At 40.2% G+C, this 21,767-nt stretch overlaps 1 protein-coding gene across 1 annotated transcript; it reads left to right on the top strand.

Annotated features, from left to right (window-relative positions):
- Positions 1–9,360: 9,360 nt before the first annotated feature.
- On the top strand, positions 9,361–21,051 carry LOC122559169 (tumor suppressor candidate 2-like). Its single transcript, XM_043708546.1, has 3 exons — positions 9,361–9,796; positions 18,085–18,205; positions 20,467–21,051. The coding sequence occupies exons 1-3, from the start codon at positions 9,648–9,650 to the stop codon at positions 20,530–20,532; spliced, it is 336 nt and encodes a 111-aa protein (XP_043564481.1). The 5' UTR covers positions 9,361–9,647; the 3' UTR covers positions 20,533–21,051.
- Positions 21,052–21,767: the final 716 nt, after the last annotated feature.

Here is a 21,767-nt window from a genome sequence, read left to right as displayed (position 1 = left end):
GGATATCCGTTTTTGGCGAATACCTTGTATAGATGTTCCTCTTCCTCTTTTTGCAGTTCTGGTGTGCTGCAGTGTATTGTGGCCCTTTTGAATAGTGTCTTGATGCAACTTTGTTTGTGTGTATTGGGGTGGTTGCTTTCATAGTTCAGGACTTGGTCTGTGTGTGTGGCTTTCCTGTGTACCTTAGTGGTGAATTCTCCGTTTGGTGTTCACTGTGAAGCACTTCTGTGGTGTTTCCTCCGACATTTATAGTGGCCTATCCCTGCCGCTTCCGGTTGTCAGTAGCCACACACGCAGACAATAAGCAACATGAATTTGACTGGGACAACACTACCATTATAGGGCAAGCCAAACAAAGAACAGCCAGGGAATTCCTAGAAGCATGGCACTCATCCACAAACTCCATCAACAAACACATCGACCTAGACCCAATAAACCGGCCACTACAGCGGACAGCTGAAACTGACAACCGGAAGCGGCAGGGACAGGCCACTATAAATGCCGGAGGAAACACCACAGAAGCGCTTCACAGGAGGCTCCCAAGCACTGAGGATGTCACCCAGAAACATTTGCAACAAAAACTTCCAGCTCGGCGAACAGAACCACAGCAACGAGCACCTGACCTACAAATCTTCTCTCAAACTTTAAATAAAGGCCATTACAATGGTATCAGACCTAGTTAAAATTAACTAGAAAGTAAAGTTAAGGGGTAGGACAGTAGAGATGTTGTGGCAGAAATATAAGGAGCTATTTCACAAATATAAGAAGCTATTTCCTAACACTCAGCAAAGATGCATTATAAGGAGAGAAGGACTGTAGGGAATATACCATCCATGGCTAACTAAGGACGTGAAGATTCTATCAATTTTTTTAAATTGTGAGGATTAATGGCAGGTCAGGATATTGGACAGAATTTAAAACAAGCAAGGAATTACTAAATAAGAATAAGGAAGAAAAATTTAAAAATAAGGAAAAGATAGCTAGAAATATAAAAGCAGATAGGATGAGTTTATAAGGTTACACATATTTACAGGGAAAAGAATAGATAATGTGAGTATGGATTTTATAGCGCACAGGTCTGTGGAATTTTTTTAGATTAGATTAATTCCCTACAATGAGGAAACAGCCCCTTCGGCACAACAAGTCCACATGGACCCTCCAAAGAGCAACCCACCCAGACCCATTTACCCATGACTAATGCACCTAACACTATGGGCAATTTAGCATGACCAATTCACCTAACCTGCACATCTTTGGACTGTGGGGGGAAACCGGAGCACCTGGAGAAAACACAAGCAGACACGGGCAGAATGTGCAAATTCCACACAGACAGTTGCCCAAGGCAGGAATTGAACCCGGGTCCCTGGCGTTGTGAGGCAGCAGTGAATTGATAATGGAAAAAAAAGGAAGTGGTGAAAGCATTAACATTTTGTGCTTACCTTTAGTGGAGAAGGCAAAACTAAATTCCAGAAATAACTGTAAGTCAAGAGATAGGGAGGGGCACTAAAAACAATTCCAATCAACAGGGAAAGGAAACTGAGAAAATGATTGGTCTTAAAGGCTGACAAGTCTCCAAGGCCTGATGGTTTGCATCCTTTAGGATTTTATAAGATTTGGCTGTGAAAATAGCATATGCATGGGTTGTAATTTTACAAAGTTCCGTAGATTCTACAAAGTTCCCAGCTGTTGGAAAAATAGCAAAGATGACTCCTCCATTCAGGAAAAGAGGGAGTCAGAAAGGAGGAATCTACAGACCATTTAGTCCAATCTCTCTCTTAGGGAAATGATGGAAACCATTATTAAGAAGGTTATAGCAGGATAGTTAGAAAATCACAATTCAATCCAGCAGAGTCGGTGTGGGTTTTTTGAAGGACATCATTCTTGATTAATTTGTTAGAACTCTTTGAAGTAAAAAACAATGTCAATAGGGGGATGTACTGAACCTTGATTTCAAAAAGGCATTTGATGAGGTGCCACCTCAAAAGTTACATTAAAAAAAGTTAGAAATCACACAGCACACAAAGTTATAGTCCAACAGGTTTATTTGGAAGCACTAGCTTTCGAAGCGGTGCTCCTTCATCAGGCGGTTGAGCAGCACTCCAAAAACTAGTGCTTCCAAATAAACCTGTTGGACTATAACTTAGTACTGCGTGAATTTTAATTTTGTACACGCCTGTCCAACACAGACACGTCTAAATCATTAAAAGGAGAGCTTATGATGCAAAGGATAACATTAGCATGGACAGAGGATTAGTTATTTAACAGGAAGCAGAGAAGAGGGATAATTGAGTAATTTTCAGGTTGGTAAATTGTAATTTGTGAAATACCACTGGGATTAATACTGGGGGCTTCAAGTATTTACAATATATATTGATGACAGAATGTATTGTTACTAAGTTTACCAATTACACAAAGATAGATAGGAGTAGATTGTGAAGAGTACATAAGGAGTCTACAAAAGGATAGGTTAAGTGTGTGGGCAAATATTTGGCAGATGGACTACAAAATTATATAAATGATTTAAGTGTGTGGGCAAAATTTGGCAAATATAGTACAATGTGGGAATTATGAACACATTCCCTTTGGCAGAAAGAATAGAAAAACAGCATACTATTCAAATGGATTCAAATGGAGAAAGATTGCAAAACTCCAATATTGGAGGAACCTGTTTGTGCTGGTACATGAATCTCCAAAAGTGGTATGCAGGTTCAGCTAGTGATTAGAAAGTAAATAGAGTGAAACTGCATCTGGAAAGTTCACTCGATTGGAACAAATGGGTTATCTTATGACGAATGGATATAAGAGTGGAATTTAGAAGAATGAGAGGTGACCTTATTGAGACATATGAAACCCTAAAGGTACTGGAGAGTGTAGATACTGAGGAATGATTCCCCTTGTGAGAAAGATAAGAACTATGGACACCGTTTAAAAATAAGAGGTTTCACATTTAATATGGAGGCGATAATCTTTTTCTCTCTGTCATTGGTCTATGGAATTCTCTTCCTTAGAAACCAGTGTAGGCAGAATTGCTGAATATTTTTAAGGCTAATTTGATAAATTCTTGATTAACAAGGGAGTCAAAGATTGTAGCAATAATCAAGAAAGTAGAGTTAGGCCTCAGTTATATCATCCATTTTCTCATCAAATAGCAGGGCAGGCTCAAGGACTGAATGACCTACTCCTGATCGCAAATCCTATGTTGGTATGTATGTTTACATGACTGCACCTTCCACTTATAAAAAATATAATAAATGAATTTTTGCTGTTTTCAGTACTGAGCACTATTTCCGCATTTGAGTTAGATACTTTACGTCTTGTTTTATACACTGAGCCCTGTTAGGTATACAAGACTGAATTTGCCATCTGCTGGTAGTCGTCAGTACTACCGGGTTACTCATCAAAATCTCTAAAACCATGATACCCAGCGGCAGGAATCCAACAATACAGGAACATGGGCAACTGTATTATTGGATGGCAAGTGGTATGGAATTTCAACTGTCTTGCCAAAGTGAAATACAGCATTAGCAACTCTTGGTGTAGCCCACACAGCGTTCCATAGTTTATATGTGTTGGAAGGTACTGAATTGACACCACTGTGGTGTCAACAATCTACATGATCACGAAATAGGAGTAGAACTAGACTGGAGAACAGGGAAGACGAATGTGCGACTCAAGAATTAGTGCAGGAGGGGGTTTAAGTGGATTCCTGGATCATTTCTGGGAAGGTGGAACATGTCGAGTTGTAGAGTCATAGAGGTGTACAGCACAGAAACAAACCCTTCGGTCCAACCCGCCCATGCTGACCAGATATCCCAACCCAATCTAGTCCCACCTGCTAGCACTTGGCCCATATTCTTCTAAACCCTTCCTATTCATATACCCATCCAAATGCCTTTTAAATTTTGCAATTGTACCAGCCTCCACCACTTCCTCTGGCAGCTCATTCCATACACGTACCACCCTCTGCATGAAAAAGTTGCCCCTTAGATCTTTCCCCTCTCACCCTAAACCTATGCCTTCTAGTTCTGGACTCCCCCCACCTCAGGGGAAAAGACTTTGTCCATTTATACTATCCATGCCCCTCATCATTTTCTAAACCTCTATAAGGTCACCCCACAGCCTTCGATGCAGCAAGGAAAACACCCCCAGCCTCTCCCATGTACAAGCAGGCCGGTCTGTACCTGAACCAGAATGGAACCAACATTTCTGTGGATGGGTTTGCTTGTGATATTAGGAGTAGTTTAAAATAATTCAGTAGGGGAGGGACACAGGTTGTTAGTTCAAATGACATGCAACATACTTTATTAAAGGAATTAAGGCAGACAGAGTTCAAACATGTTGACTTTCAAGGGAGTAAGGCAAGGCTTGGTGGCGTCTATGTTAATGCCAGGAATATTATATGTAAAACAGATGATTTAAGGGTGTGGATTGACACATGGAATTATGATACTATTGACATCACAGAGACATGGTTGACAGAGGGGCAGTACTGGTAAATCAACATTCTAGGAATATAAGCTCTTCAGGCAAGACAAGGAGGTTTGTAAAAGTGGAGGTGGTGTCACATTAATTAGGGAGTCAGTTAATGCATGGGGGGACAATATCTTGGAAGGTCTTCAAATGAGGCTTTATGAGTTGAGTTTAGGAACAAAAAAGGTCACATTGCTTGGAGTATATTACAGTATATTACCCAAACGGTCAGCTGGCAATTAAGGAATTATAGTCAATTTGTTGAGTTATGTAAAAAAAAATGATAGGGTAAATATACCAGGAGATTTTGACTTCCCCAACATTAACTGGGACAGCCATGATGTAAATGGCTTAGAAGGAGCAGATTTCTTGAAAATGTATTCAGGTGAACTTTTATATCCTAATGTTGATGATCCAACAAAAGACTAATTCTGGGAAGTGAAGTCAGACAGGTATTAAAGGTGACAGTGGGGGAGCATTTTAGTGTTAGTGGCTACAACACCGTATGTTTTAAGGCAAAAGTGAGGACTGCAGATGCTGGAAAAGCACAGCAGGTCAGGCAGTATCATTCCTAATGAAGAGGAGAAAGTGAGGTCTGCAGATGCTGGAGATCAAAGTTGAAACTTTATTGCTGGAACAGCACAGCAGGTCAGGCAGCATCCAGGGAACAGGAGATTCGACGTTTCGGGCACAGGCCCTTCTTCAGGAATGAGAAGGCCCTTCTTCAGGAATTCCTCATTCCTGAAGAAGGGCCTATGCCCGAAACGTCGAATCTCCTGTTCCCTGGATGCTGCCTGACCTGCTGTGCTGTTCCAGCAATAAAGTTTCAACATTCCTAATGAAGGGCTTCTGCCTGAAACGTTGATTCGCCTGAGAGAAGGAAAAAGTGTTTTGGATTGCACTAAGGCATATTATAAGGCAGGATTTGGCCACATTAGACTGCCAACTTCTGCTTGCAAGTATATCTACAGCAGAACACTCGGGGGAGTTCAATAAGGAATTGGGGAAGTATAGCCCAACATTTTCACTTTAGTGTAAAATGTAGGAGCAATAAGCACAGAGAATCCTGGATGTCTAGGAATATTCAGGATTGGATAAGAAGTTAAAGAGAGGCATTTAACAAGTACAAAGGGAGTAAATCAACAGACACCCTAGTGGAGCTTGAAACACTTCCGTTGACAGCTCATTCCATGTGCGGACCACCCTCTGTGTAAAAAGGTTGCCCGTCGGGTTCCCTTTGATTCTTTTCCCTCTATGTCAAACTGATGCCCTCTAATCCTCGATTCCCCAACATTGGGTAAAAGACTGAGTGCATTCACCCAATCCGTGCTTCTCATGATCTTATACACTTCCATAAGATTCCCCCCTTCAGTCTCCTACGCTCTAAAGAAAAAAGTCCTAGCTTGTCCAACTTCTCCAAATAACTCAGACCCTTGAGTCCTGGCAACATCCTTGTAAATGTCTTCCCAACTTCTGTATACGGTGACCTGACTGATGAAGGCCAATGTCCCAAAAGCCTTCTTCACTGCCCTGTCTACTTGTGACTCCACTTTCAGAGAACCTTGCACTTGAACTCCAATGTCCCTCTGTTCCACTTCATTCCTTAAAGCCCGACCAATCATCATGAAACTCCTACCTTGATTTGACTTTTTAAATGCAAAACCTCACACTCATCTACGTCAAACTCCATTTGCCATTTCTCAGCCCACTTCCCCAGCAGCTCAAGGTCCTACTACAATTTCTGAGAACATTTCTCACTGTCCATGACACAGCCTATTTTAGTGTCATCTGCAAACTTACTAATCACGCTGAGAAAGCATGTAGCCGTAAATGTGACAAATTTGCGATAGAAAATGCGGGCAAGTGCTTCTTCAGAGGAATTGGGGAGATCTGTTCTTAGTGTCAACGGATCGGTGTAAATAAGGTGGTGAAATTTGTTCACTTGTTCACACCGGAGGCAGATTTTTACAATAGGATGTAGAGTAACTAAATTGATTCTTAACAAAACTCATACTCAATAGGAAAAGAACTTGTAATTTAATAAGCCGAATAGAATATGCATGTGATAGATCAATCCTGATACATGTTCATGTATAACACACTGAGCAGATTTGAATTTATGAAGCTCAGTTCCCTCATCTTGACTGTGCTGTTATGTGAATGTCTCATTACCTTTACAGGCTAGGAAAAAACTGACATAGTAAGGAAGTTGGAAGATGTTTATGTGCGAGTGAGAGAGAGAAAACATTCTTCTATAAATTACATTTACTGACTGAAGAGTTCAAGGGACAGAGAGAGGGGTGGGGGGAGGACGGAAGCTGATGGAAAATTAACCCTTTATGGTCTGATTTGAGTGAACACTGGCTTGTCATGGATTGAATGTTTGTGTGTTGTTCCTGGGAGCTCAAGATCCGGGAATGTTATGAGTTTAATTTGCATTCTGGGAATCTAAGATGATTTTAAAAGAAAAAGCCATTTTGTAGGACAATGATACTGAACATGTTAGCTGAGCAAGGTTACCTCATGACCTTTTCACTAGTCTCTCGTTATAATGTATTAGCCAAAACAAATTGACCATTTGGCCTGGCTGGATCAAGGTTTCCCACTTTGCTGTGCATGTAGCTTACACAGACGTTTCACTGAGTTTCACTTCCTCTGCAAACTTTTGCCATTTTGTTACTGCTTATCTGCTTAAGGACGTGTGGCGTTTTTGTAATTTTAACACCAAATTCTGTATAACGACAGCTTGTTTTCAGCAATAAGGGGAGTAGCCTGAGAGAGCTCTCAGGAGTAAGAGCTGGCGCCACTACTCTGCTAATGGTTTTAGAATCTGAGCTCAAGCCTGGCTTGTAGGTATCTATGTTATAGTGTAATATTGATGCCATTGGTAAATAAAGGTAATAATTGAAATTAAACTGTCTGTAAGAGTTTATATTTCAGACTACCACAGAGTACAATCTCCGGGAAGAAGCAACGGAAGATACAAGTTGAGTCCTTCAGGGATTCCCTGAGCTGTCTCGAATGCCTTGCACATTCTCATCAAAATCATTGATAGAGATAAACAGCAATGGGCCCAGTAACAACCCCTGAGGCATACCACTAGTCACAAGCCTCCAGTCCAACAAGTATCCTTCCATATTACCCTCTGCTTCCTACCATCAAGCCAATTGTGTATCCAATTTTGTGGAGTATAGAAAGTATGAGGGGCGGGGAGTTGAAGAAAGTAATTAGGAGGGCAAAAGAGAGGGCAGGAAATACACTGGCAGGTAAAATTAGGGAGAATCCCAAGATATTCTGAAGTACATAAAGGGGAAGAGAATAACCATTGAAAGAGTGGAGCCTATTTGGACCAAGGATCAATGTGTATGTGGAGCCAGAGGACGATGGTAGTGTGTTAAATATGTCTTCACTTGGGAGAAGGAAGATGTAGGTACAGAATTCGGTAAGAGGAACGAAGGAGGATGTAGGTACAGAATTTGGTAAGAGAAACTGAGAGATTCTTGAGCAGATTGATATAGGGAGTGAGTGGGCATTAGAGGTTTTGGCAGGCTTAAAAGTGGACAGATCCACAGGTTCTGATTAATTGTATCCCAGGTTGCTGTGGGAGATGAAGGAGGAAATTAGAGGGTCTCTGAGCCAAATTTCTAATTCCACTATGGCCAGAGATGACAAGACAACCAAGGCCCAGGAAAATCAGATCAACGAGTCTCATCAGTCGAATTGAAACTATTGGAGGAAATTCTGAAGGAGAGGATTAATTTACAGTTGGAGAGGCAATGTTTGATCAGGGATAGTCAGCATAGCTTTGTCAGATGGAGTTGAAAAATGTGGCACTGGAAAAGCACAGCAGGTCAGGCAGCATCCAAGGAGCAACCCGCCCCATGCTGACCAGTTATCCCAACCGAATCTAGTCCCACCTGCCAGCACCCAGCCTATATCCCTCCAAACCCTTCCTATTCATATACCCATCCAGATGCCTTTTAAATGTTGCAATTGCACCAGCCTTCACCACTTCCTCTGGCAGCTCAGTCCATATACGTGCCATCCTCTGTGTGAAAAAGTTGCTCCTTAGGTTTCTTTTATATCTTTCCCCTCTCACCTTAAACCTATGTCCTTTAGTTCTGGACTCCCCGACCCCAGGAAAAAGACTTTTTCCATTTATCCTATCCATGCCCCTCTTAATTTGATTTGATTTGATTTGATTTATTATTATCACATGTATAGAAATACTGTGAAAAGTATTGTTTTGCATGCTATCCAGACAAATCATACCTTACATAAATCCATCAAGATGATAGAATAGAATGCAGAATATAGTATTACAGCTCCAGAGAAGGTGCACAGAAAGATCAACTCTAATATGAGAGGTCCTTTCATAAGTCTGATAACATCTGGGAAGAAGCTGCTGTAGAATTGCCCTGCGGTTTCCTGGAATTGGGAGATGAATCAGCCATAAGGAACCCAACAGAAATGCAAGGAAAAGAAAATGAAATTTACTGCAAATATTCCTTGGATAGTTAATTGGTTGAAAATTGGGGGCAAGGCGTTTGACTGGACAAAGGGCTTGACGGAGGTTTCATAAGCCTCCAGGAATGCATCCAACTGGCGCTGGCAACCCTAAATGTGGACCTTGGAAACGGTGTCAGGGGGTTGGAGCCCACCTGTCCCAAGGTAAAAGATTCAACAAAGAACACGAGTCCTCCTAGCAGAAGGCGATGTTGAGGTTGAACCTAACACTCCGTTGTACATCATATTGCTTACACATCTATTTATACGTATTTTACAGTACTTTTCTCTATAAAATAGAGGAGGGTATTTTACATCAAGGATGTCGCAAACTAAACTAACAAATTAACACACCTCACCACCTGACCTGACAGCCCAACGACCTGCTGCCACCGCCTATCCTCGACGTCATATCCGCCGGCCCCGGCCACTGACGTGAAAGTGGTTGCAAACAGGCGGCTGTGTGGACAGACTCCGACCGTGGGCGGGGTCCTTATCATTGCAGCTCCTAACGGTCACTGAGCAGCTCGAGCGTGGGTACGCGAGACCCAGGCTTCAGGCCTAGCCCTCTCCCGCCTCGCCACCAACCACCCTTCGCCTCCCTCTTCCCACCCTCACTCCCTTTCACCTACGTCCGAGAGCCGCCGCTCGGAGATGGTCTCCGGCTGATAATGGGCGGCAGCAGTTCCAAAGGCCGCACCTTTTGGCCCTTCGGGTCGGGCGCCGTCAGCGACTCGGCGAACGGCGTCGGCGAGCAGAGCCTGGCACGGTACAAAGGCGGCCGGCTCGGGGCTACTCCTTTCGTCTTCAGCCGCCGAAGGTTAGAGGGTAGGGTGGAGTGGGAATGGAGCGGTTCAGGTCAGATTATGGAGGCAGAGTTGGCAGCAGCCAGGCTGTCCAGGGGATGGATGGATATGGGGGGGATCTGGGATCCAGGAGAGGGATGGTGTAGTTTGGGCTGGGGGTGTGTGGCAGAGATCCAGGGGAGGGATGGTGTGGGCTAAGGACATTACTGCTTTTGAAGTGGCTTAGCTTTTCACCTTAACTCTTGTGTAAGTTTATTGCTGTTTAAAAGCAAGCTCCTGCAGATCCTGGAAATCTGAAGTGCAGCAGTGTGCTGGAGAAGTTCAGCAGATCAAGTGACATATGTGGAGAGAAATGGTTAATGTTTTGAGTTTGGTACAACTCTTCAGAATTGAAGTATGTCTCATAAAGAAGAGTCACATCAGGTTCAAAGTTTAAATCTATTTTCCTCCACAGGACTGGGCCTGAGTTTCCACTCAGGGGGGAGGGTGGGGTGGAAGTTCTATTTGAATAGGACCCGGACATTCTCCTTCTGTATCCCTTGCCATGATGAAAGTATGTTGACTTATCCCATTTATATTTACCAAGGTGGCCAATTTATCTTAAAGCCCCCCGCTATTCTTTCATGAGATCCTTTGCATCCAACCAAACTGCCAAGTAAAGAATTTCCTCTTGCACTTCATGTAATGGTTTTTATTTTTCTATTTAAAATTGTGAGCATGCCTAGCTGTGCAAAAAGACCTCTGCGGGACTTCACTTCAGAACTGTCACATCTGCTAGGGCAAATGACAGAGGAATGATTGTGGTGGATTGAATAGTATATCTTTAGTAATTACTGATGATGTACTTCAAGTTGGTCTAAGATGTCAATGGAGCAGTAATATTTCATAAACAAGCAGACCATTAAATATACTGTCTGGAGATTTTTCCTGAAATGAGCAAAGTTTTGATATGTTCTTGAATATTTATCAATTTAAAAAACTTCCATTTAATAGAACATCTCTTGTGACTTGCATGTTGCAGCGAGTAAATTACTTTGAAAGTATGGTTTGTTGTCCTCCCTCCTTCCTTAGCATGAACCCATCATACTGCTATCTTCATTGAAGGATGTTATAGTTAGTTCAAAACATTCTGTTTCTTTCTCTACAGATGCTGAGTTTCTCCAGCACTTTGACATGAGAGCATGCCCAAGTATTATGTCGAATTACAGATCAGCAATATGACCATGTCTTCAGTGGGGCTTAATTCCACAACTCTTAACTAAGACAGCAGTACTACTTTTGAGCCAAGGATGGCCCATGTAATATTTAAGGTGAAAGTTCTGGTGCTGAACCCTCTTGTCATATAAAGAAAAGTGTCTTGGGAGTGCTTAGTTTTTTTTTCTCATATGCGTTTGAATTTTAGTGCCAGTGTAGAAACTCTAGAGAAGGTTCTTAGGGCCTTTTCCAGGGCAACATATTATCACAAATCATTGGATTGTTTCATCCCAAGGATTGTGATGGTATGCAGTTGAGACTTCAGATACCTGTTAAATGCCATGAAGCTACTTTGAGAAGTTAAACTAACAAGTAACTTGCCAGTCCTTGTAGCATCAGAACTGAAGAAAGGTCTCTGGACCCTAGACATTAAGTCTGCTTTCTCTGTGCAGATACTGCTAGACCTGCTGAATTTTTCCAGCAGGTTCTGTTTTCTTTTGATTTCCAGCATCCATAGTTTTGCTTTTTTATTTTTCATAACTTACCACTATTTGTTCATGTTGGGTGCTGTACTAAGCTACATTCTCAAATATTTGCAATGGGCCTCCTCTGATATGAAAATGTGTTGCTGGAAAAGCGCAGCAGGTCAGGCAGCATCCAGGGAACAGGAGAATCGACGTTTCGGGCATAAGCCCTTCTTCAGGAATCCTGAAGAAGGGCTTATGCCCGAAACGTCGATTCTCCTGTTCCCTGGATGCTGCCTGACCTGCTACGCTTTTCCAGCAACACATTTTCAGCTCTGATCTCCAGCATCTGCAGACCTCACTTTCTCCTCCTCTGATATGACAATGTTTTGAATTTGATCAGTAATATCAGGCAAAGTTTGCATTAATGAGATCAAATTATTCATAAATTTTTAAAATTTAATCAGTTTTGAAGTTTAGCATCTTCCTCTCTTTAAGCCTTATTTTAAAATGTTTTTTATGTTCTGTATGCCCCATTTAATTTACACTATTCCACCTTTTAAGAATTTGGGAAAGTGATCTATTTCAGGGCATGTATCTAGCCACATTAATCCCATAATTGAGAGCAGGTTATTAGTATTGTGCGCCTGACAAATTCTGATCTCTTGTTTCTACGTGCTGCTACACCCCTGTACACATCTGCACTAATGTCCCTTGCCATGTGTAGTTTACAACTTAGCTAAGATTGAGAAATTGTCATGGGAATCATAAGCAGCAAACAACAACCTGCTTTTCCCTGGTGCAGCATGTTGGTTATATCTGCTGTCAGTTCTGTTACTTTATAATGTAGATGGGAAAGGATGGATTCTTCTCTTTACTGAATTTTGAGTCTCCTTTTCGATCACTTACTGTATTGGGGGAAAGGTCAACCTCATAAACGAGACTAGAAAAATGGGAATGATATCCTCTACTGGTTTGGCAGATGTTTGTATAATGTAAACTGCCTAAATAATGCTGCTTTTGGCAGTGAGCTGCTAAGTTTATGTATTTTACTTTATATTGAAGAGGTTTATTCTTCTGCAGTCTTTGTATTTGCAGGCACTTGTGCTTTTTTTTTAATAAGGACTTTGCCTTTTATACTTGAGTAGATGTCATTGATCAGGATGCTAACCTCTCCCTGTTAGAGTTCATAATAATTGGACAATAGTTAGGGGGTATGTTTAAGAAGTTTGCACGTGGTACAAAATTTGATAGCATGGCAACTCGGGAGAGGAATTGCTGTAACCTGGAAGATCTTAGCTGGGAACAGCAATGGCACCTGGAATTCAGCCTGAAATACTGAATATTTGAGTGGTGTGACACTACCTAGAGCATGTGGACTGCAACCCAACACCCCACCTACTCCACAAGGAATTTGAAGGTAATCCACTTGAAGACAAAAAGGCAAGACATTATTCTACATATCCCTGTTAGTGCACTGAAAATCAGATAGACCTTGATGTGCATATCTACAGACTTCTAAAAGCAGGACAGGTAGGGTGGTTAAGACACATGGAATGCTTGATTTTATTAGCTGGAGCATAGAATGTTAGATCAAGGAGGTCATGCTGGACCTGCACACAATGCTAGTTAGGCCACAACTGGAGTATGGTATGTAGTTCTGGTCACATAGGGAACCATGTACTAGAGAGTATGCAGACAAGGTATCCCAGAATGTTATCTGAACTGAGGAGAGATTGAATGGGCTGGGGTTGGTTTTCTTGAACCAGCAAAGGTGATTTGATAGAGGTGTATACTGTTGAGTGGCCTAAGGATTGAGTAGAAAAGCACCTTTTCCATTCGTAGAGGGGTCAATAACTGTAGGTGGTGGAAGTAGATTTAAGGTAAGGGGTTGAAAGCTAAGAGGAGAATTGAAATGTTTTCACTTGGAAGGTAGTGAGAATCTGGAACTCATATCATTCACAGGTTGTCACAATCTTAATAACATTTTAAGCAGTATTTAGATATTCACTTGTTTTGCCATAGCCTCTGGGATATGGGTCAAAAGTTGGAAAATAAGATTAATGTCATAACTTTGGTGCAGATATGATGGCCTAAATGGCCTACATCTGTGCTTTAAATGTCTGAGTCCATAAATGTTAATAATGACAGTTTCAGTAATGAGATTTGAAGCAATTTCCAGTTTTAAGTAGAGTTTAAAACCTGGAAAATAGTTACAGTAAGTGGATCTGGTCTGGAAAGGTGAGGGTAACAAATGACCCTTTGTTTGGAAGAGCAGATTCTGCTGAGGTGGGTTCCATTGACATGAGCAACCTGCGAGTACATTATTGAAGCGGACATTCTAAAGTATGCACCTAGACAATTTGTCTGTAGAAAGAATTTGAATCTGATCTCTTTTACCCAGTAACCATTTCTACAGTGAGGATTTCTACAGTTTGGCCACTCTAGAACACTATTACTTTCTCAGTTACTTGGGATGGTGCTTGGAGCATTCTGCCTGAGCTAAAGTCAGAACTCGGCACAGATTTTGGCCTTCTAGCTTGTACATGTGTGTTTCTGCACTAGGTGGATCTGGAAGGTGCATCTTCTGAATATTGTTTCAACTTTTGAAAGTTGTTGGTTATAATTGTCAGAAGCAGTGATCTCATGTAATTTCTTTGTGCACTGTTGAGCCATCTAATTATGCTGGTATAGTTTAAGATAGGATTCCATTTATTTTGTAGGCAAAGATGGGAACCATTCCAAATGCTGGAGCATAATTTGACAACATTCTAAAGTGAAGAAGAAATACTTAACTGCCAGGGCAAACTTGAATGTAGTTATAAACAATCAAAGTGGTTGTTAGTTGTTAATTCCATTATTAATCATTTACCGAATCCATTTTAAAATGAAGCATTTTAGGTTCAGGTGTAAGAAATAGTAGTGAATGAAATTATTCTAATGTTGAAATGTATTCAGATTATTTTGAGTTCCCAGGGCTTGATTCATGATATTCATGCGTCCTTGCACAATTTCTCAATCAGTGACAGAGGGCAAAGAGCATTGGAGCAGCAGTTATTTACACTGATTTATTCTTTTGTTTCTTGTGCTTGAGAGCACACTGCCACCACTGTTAATAGTATATATTTTAAGTTGGATTTGCCTAAATAAAAAATAGGCATTACATATTGCTAATGAATTGTTGATTTGCTATCTAATATTGGTGACAGTAGAGAGGGCACACTTTAACGTGCACTGCTGATTGTCCTGAAATTAAATGGTGGGTTACTTCCTCTGCTCAAGAATTAGCTTGCTGACTCACTTCAGGGCTAACATTCTGTGGGGCAGATTCAAATGTTGACCAGACAGCATGTGAGTGACAGTTTTCCTTCTCTGACATTTAGCAAATTAGTTGAAATTTTCACAACCACTTTAATGGTTTCCTTTTTCTGATGCTAACCTGTAAATGATTCTCAATATCTGGGTTCTCGGTTCAATACAATGTAATTAATGCTGGCATGTTTTGGACATACCTAGTTGATGTCAAGTGAGCCACATCACTAGCAGCTTAGAATACACAGTGCAAGTTATTTTAATCCTTTTGTAATTTACAAAATAAGGGTACATTTGAATCCTTGATCACTACACCATCAATGTGACATTCCTTTTAATGGTTGAGAGAGATGCAGCAACAGAATAGTGAAGGGAAGTTAAACTCAGTTGTAACTGAATTTAAAGCAACGTGTTGAAAGACATGGATTGCACAGTACAAACAGGGTCCTCCTATCGGTAACAAACAAAAATTATTCACTATAATTCCACTCCCTCCAAACTCTAGTCTCTAGTCATTCTTAGACTGAGCTAAACTGTTTACAACCTCTGTAACTAGTCCTAAGTACAGTATAACCATTTCACCTCTCTATCAGAAGCAGTCTGCTTATACTTTCATTGTATTGCCCATGTCACAGCTCCTCTGCTACTGGAACCCTTATCCATTGCTGTGTTACCTCTAGTCCCAAAGCTGCTCAAGCTGGGTTTCCACCCTCCACTAAGTTAAGATAATTTAAATTATATTTCTCTATGTTGCCTTCCATCCAGTGCTTTGATTCTAAAACACTTTTTCTTGTCCAAATCTCAGCATGACCTTGCCCATCCATTTTGTGACTCTTCCAGCCCTCCAATTTTGGCTCCTGGTGACCCCACATCTTTATCCTAGTGTTAATTGTCTTCAGACAGCTTGGACCTAAAGTTTGGAATTTTGTCTCCAGCTCTCCTCATTGGCCAAGCCATTGTCCTCATATCTCTTTACACTTGTCAATTCTTGGCTAATCACTTCATTCCTGTGAAGTGCTGTGATATGTTTCCTTTTGTTAAAGATGCTAGTAAAGTGCACATTGTTGACTGCTTATCTGTAGAATTAGAGTTGCAACAAGTTAAAAGGACTGTAATTTGAATTATCTACTTTTTGAGGTAGATGCCAGAATTAAGAAAAGTGAAGATATTTTGGACACTTGTGGAGCTCAAATAAATTAATGAGGATGTGATGAAGCTACAAGAGTTGAAAACAAAATTGAGAATTTTTAAAATTATGGGTCAGTGAGCCCTTGAACATTGGTGGAAAGGAATATAATGCATGCTAGGACATGGGCAGCAGAGCTACAGGTGACCTCACCTTTATATAAGGTAGGACATAGGAGAGCATTGGAGCAGTCAAATCTAGAGGTAAATGATGTGGATGAGGGTTTCAGAAGCAAATCTTGGAATAGAAGGGTACACTTAGACAATGGTAAATATTACACCAAACTGGGAAGCTGTCTGGCCAATCTGACAACTGCCAGCTGGTGTCAAAGCTGATGACTTCAGAGAAGGGAACATCTTGCTTTTGCTCAAGCGCGCACACTCTTTGGGGACCCTGGTGGTATCAGCACAGATGTGGCAAGAGAAACCATTGCAGGTATTTATCAGGTTAAGATTAACCAGATGAGAATGGAACAAAAAGTGTAGTTCTATCCAGCTGGGCAACAGGGATAATTTGTTACAGTCATGTTACATTTCAGTTGATGCAAAGTAACTCATTCCTCCATTTCTATATTTGCGTTGCAGAGGGGAACTTAAATTTGCTGCACAGGTACTTGAGCAGCACATGGTAGCTATTTACTTAGGCATTTAGATTTTAAGAATAACTACTAAATTTGCAATAAAATAATTCTGTTAGTAAACCAACCACCTCCATAAAAATTCATGGATGATCTGGTTGGAAATGTAAACTCCTTCACGAAGTCATGATCTGGCAAGTACATCAAATTTTGTTTATAATGGAGCAGGCATCTCTGAAAGGCTACTTAGAAAATAGTCATGTTCCTTTGGGGTCAGGACTATACTCAACATCAGTATTCAGCTCGAGAACTCTAGTGTATTGTTAGATCTTAAACCAGATCAAAACTTTTTACTTTAATCTGGTTTGGAGCCAGTTATCTTTGTCTACTTTAAAAATAAAGGATGAGTTCCTGAGAAGTAACTTACTGAACAAATCAACAAAATTCTAATTTCATACAAATAACATTAGTCTACAAACATGTACAACTTATTTCTAACTCAGAGCGTTAACATGTGGAATATATGGATATTATTCTGTAATTGGAAACCCCATAATGCATACCTAATGACAAATGCTATCCAGGCATAGCCAACTGATTTCTCAGCAAAGCGCACCCCGCCCCCCCTCTTTCTCCTCTCTCTTCCCCTTCCCCCCCCCCCCTCCAAATTCAGATGTTATTGACACGATGGGTCATCAAATTTCATTCAACTCAATTGCAGTTCTACACTTTTCCAAGACTGGCTTTGAAACACCTTGAGAGATGCTGCGTCTTAGACTGCCTCAGTGGCTACTCTTGTTCTGGCACCTAACTGTCTTGAGTGTAGCAATTTTCCTGGTTTTCTTCATGACTGAAACTTGACTCCAGCTAATCCCCAAAATTTCTTTTGAGTTTCTTCTTGCAGCACAGAGCCATCTACCTGTTCTTAACCCCTCAATAACTCCACCCACAAGCAATAAGTGTAGTTCAGTTGCCTTCCCAATAATACAGTTAACCGCCACATGTTTTTTTCCAAAAAAATGGAGTCTCCACAAACACTTGTCTTCAATCCCTAACTGTCACCTTTTGAACTCATTCAGTGGCCCCGAAAAAGTTCTGGGTGGCCTAATAAAATCTTACAATTGCAGGACAAAATTGAATATTGACACTAGCAACTGTGGACTGTGCCAAAAATTTAGCAGAGCACGTGGTTTCCCCAAGTATGATTGAGTGTACAGGGAAAGGACAATAATTAACAGGACTTTGAAGTGATCATTAAATACTAAAGCTAGCTTAGTAATTTTTCCCTTTTTTTTTGGTTGTAAACTTTCTAAAGCATTCAGAGGCCAATCTGGTCAGGAGGTTTAAATTTTGGTAAGAGTATGTCCATATATAAAAGCCTTGCCATTTTTTTAATATAAAGCCACTTTCATAAATATACCTAACAACACACTTTAATTTTTCATTAAATTATTGTGAATACATTGTGGAGACTTCTAGATTTTCAGCTGGCAACAAAATTTCATTTTAATGTTGTATATCCATTTTGTGACAGACTACATTGTTTGTGGGTTTTTTTTGCCTTTGCAGCTCGATGTATTATGATGAAGATGGTGATTTGGCTCATGAATTCTATGAAGAAACATTTGTCACAAAGAATGGAAGGAAAAAGGCTAAACTGAAAAGAATTCATAAAAATTTAATACCTCAGGTGAGAAGCAAATATACTGCTTTGTAATTAGTGTATCCTTTTTGTTTTCTCTGGATCAAGTTCCAGTAAAGATTATGCATTTATGTAGTTTGTTCAAAAGCAGCAAACCCTTCAAACAATTGTATAGTAATTATAACCCTATTATAAACCCAAATACTGCAGCCATTCTGTGCAAGTGGTTCAATTGCAGCATTTGTTATAAGTGAGCATCCACCTGAGTTTTTTTTTCCCAAACCTGTTCCCATTTGAGAATGAGGGACGCAAAATGCTATTGCTTAATTTCCATACCTTATCCTTCAAGTTTCTTACTGTTGCCACAGATTGAATACAATGTCATGCTGGTTACTTCTGCACCACGCCACCTTTTGCGACTTTGCTGTATTGCTCACTAGAGGGTGATGTTCTTCAAGGTCCCTAAAATATTCCAAGGTGATTGGACATAGGTTCGCTGTCTGTTTGCCTCCAAAGCCTCTGCCCTCTTGCTGGGATCATCTAATTCATCTGTTATTCTGGACTTAATACACTGAGTGGTGATGTCTTATCTCTGCACCAGGTGAAGCTGATACTTGTTTATTTCAGCTTATTGGATGTGATGAGGCACCAGGGTATGCTGGCTGGTGCACATTAGGTGTAAGTGATAGCTGAGGATGCTGAGGCAGCAAGAGCCTTGCCCACATTAAAAAACAGAGATTGCCACTAGTATGACTCATTAAGGAATTTCTATGACAGAACAAGTAGCAATTTAAAAGCAAAATAACTCCGATGCTATAAATCCATAAGAAAACAATGTTGAAAATATTCATGAGGTCTGATATCTGTCAGTCTGTACCTGTGGAGGATGAAACAGTTAATGTTATGAGTTAAATATAACCTTTCAGAACTGAAGGGGCATAGATATATGGTGGGCTAAATGCTGTTGAAAGAGAGAGGAGAAACAAAGAAAATGCTTTCTCCGGGGTAGAGGGGTGCAGTGGAGTCCATGGCATGTTGGATTTTAGTATTTTACTCGGGATAGATTTTAATTTTCTGACCTTTCCTCAGTAACTTAAGCAAAATCAGATGGAACTAACTAAAATTTCCAAGTCTAACTCTGTCATGGACTTTCCCACAGGGGCCCAGATGTCATGTGTTTGCCCATTAGCAGTTTCAACTTCCTAGGCAATTCCTGTGATATCAGCTGTGGAAGAACATCCATGTGATTCTGTCATGCCCTTCTTATTTAAACGGCTGCAGCAATGACTTTTCTTTTACAAGATCTGAACCATTGCGTTCGCAATGGCCTTCATGGTACCAAACCAACAACTCCTTGGATAAGTATGGATCAGTAAATGTTAGAGTTCAGGCAAAACATGTTAAGGTCACAGGAAAGCTGCAGAAAGGATTGAGTAAATTTGTAGTAGGGATGAGATTGAGACACTAAATAATCTGGAACTCTTAAACTAAACAGTAGCAGGCAAATTCCTTTCATCCATCCATCCAAATTGTGAACTTAAAGCAGCAGTCACTGGCTGTTAGTCAGATGTAAAACAGAGACAAACTTGATACAATTATATCCAAACCACTTTGGTTAAAGACCAATAAATCTGATTGCAGTTCAACTAAAATAGCAGCATGTACCAGTTTCTGAAAGAGATTAGAGGCTGGTTTTAATAGATATTTTGAATCATCCAAAAAATTAGTGGACATTTATAGTGAAAACTTTCACTAAAACAATGCAGCTTATCATTTTTCAAGTTAGTTTGGACAACATCGTAAAGGGAAACAATCATTTAATACAAATTTGTTTCTCTGCAGCAGCAAAGTATGAAAGGTCAGCATTAGAAACTACTTTGTCTTCCTATGGTTTCAATATTTGATTGTCTTGTATCTCTATCCCCAAGTAGCAGTATTGCCATCAGGATACCTTGAGTTTTGCTTATGTGTACTGAAACCACTGGGTACTACATTAAGGTGTGTGTTACTGGAAAACCCAGCCTTTATTATCCATCTTAACATTTTTGAGAAATCATACAATACAGCTAAAGGTCACTTGAACCATTGTACTAGCTGTTTAAAAGAACTGTTCAATCGAGACATTGAGTTGTTCAGTCACAAACGTGGATTATGATAGGTGATTTATAATTTTTGCTATTCATCATAGGAGCTGCTTAGTAGAACATTCACAATAGAATTGTTAGCAATATGTTAAATAGCCCATAAATGCAAGCTGATCATTTTTTTTAACTCCCTGAATTACCTGATCTATCTTTTTTTTTCTACAGGGGATGGTTAAACTGGACCATCCACGAATCCATGTTGATTTCCCAGTGGTTTTATGTGAGGTGTGACTGAAATGCAAGTTTTCATCAGATTAAGACTTGTGCACTATAGATGACTGCCAGATGCTGAATTCTCCTTGGACCTTCATTTCAGTGGTGGAGACTGGCCCAGTGAGCACAAGGCATCTGTTTCATTTGCGTGTAGTTTTTTTCTGCTACAGGCCAAACTCTCAAACATTTCCCTTCTATGAATATCAATAGAGTAATCTGAGATTATCCTAATTCAATTAAATCTAGTCACAGTACAGATATACACTAAGAACTTTTGTGCTGTTTCAAGTAATTGTGCTAGATGACTAAGACTGGTACTCGAACAGTGTAAATAGCTTTAATTTAATGCAGTCATCAGGGATATTTAAACATTGAGTCTGTATATATGCATCTGCACAGTGTTCAGCAGTAAATATAATGACATATCCATGAAAGTTGATTAGTTACAAAGTTTGTTATTTATCAATGACTTTTTTTTGTTCGAGAATGTTTTAATTTTCTCATTGTGTAATAAAATTCCCAGCGAGTCTCTTGAAATTTTTTTACTGACTCTTGATTGTCACGAGGACAAATATTTCTGAAACAGGAGTTTAAACTGTTTCCTGTACCAAAAGTGTAAGCTTTATTTAAGGAAGCAATCCCATACATGAACTGAATAGCAAAAGCATAATGAAAACATGGAGAAAAATAGATAGCAATGACAGCTTAACCTTGTTAAAAGAGCCGCATCATCATAGGTGTCATAACACATCCAATATCTGACTGCAGAATATGGTCAGGGAGATGGGTTTTCCTCCCTCCATGCTAGTGCCTTAGTAGCATCTACATCTGGCCTGGCTGCTTTAAACCAATTTAGCTTATCTATTCACAATGTTCATTTTGTGCAGATCATCAAACATTGGGAAAGATTTACTGAGCAGCAGGAGAGTCCTGTGCTGAATGATTATCAGCTGAAATCTGGCATAATTTGAGTATGCTCATCGGATTGCATTTTCACAGTTGACTTGAGGGACTATTTGTGACTCTAACTGACCTAATCTAAAAAGAACTAGTGGAGCCCCTGTCACTAAATTGTTTGCTGAAACTGGTAACTGCTTTGTCCAGGTAATGAAATAGTTGCGCATTTATCCAAACTGGATAAACAGTTGCAAAACTCAACATTGGCTACAAGGTTTAACTTCTGTTCACAACTAAGTGTTTTTTTTATCCTAAAGCATTTAATTCTAAGCCAAATATGTAATGGTGTTGTTTGC

The sequence above is a fragment of the Chiloscyllium plagiosum genome, chromosome 18 (assembly GCF_004010195.1).
Source record: "Chiloscyllium plagiosum isolate BGI_BamShark_2017 chromosome 18, ASM401019v2, whole genome shotgun sequence".
NCBI classification, from domain to species: Eukaryota; Metazoa; Chordata; class Chondrichthyes; order Orectolobiformes; family Hemiscylliidae; genus Chiloscyllium; species Chiloscyllium plagiosum.
This window is presented reverse-complemented; position numbering and strand designations above follow the sequence as displayed.

What these genes read in the sequence shown, in the direction of transcription:
- LOC122559169 (XM_043708546.1), top strand. Translation starts at nt 9,648, where the DNA reads ATGGGCGGCAGCAGTTCCAAAGGCCGCACCTTTTGGCCCTTCGGGTCG. An exon ending in TTCGTCTTCAGCCGCCGAAG is followed by an intron (nt 9,797 to 18,084) that starts GTTAGAGGGTAG and finishes TTGCCTTTGCAG; the next exon opens with CTCGATGTATTATGATGAAG. An exon ending in ATAAAAATTTAATACCTCAG is followed by an intron (nt 18,206 to 20,466) that starts GTGAGAAGCAAA and finishes TTTTTTCTACAG; the next exon opens with GGGATGGTTAAACTGGACCA.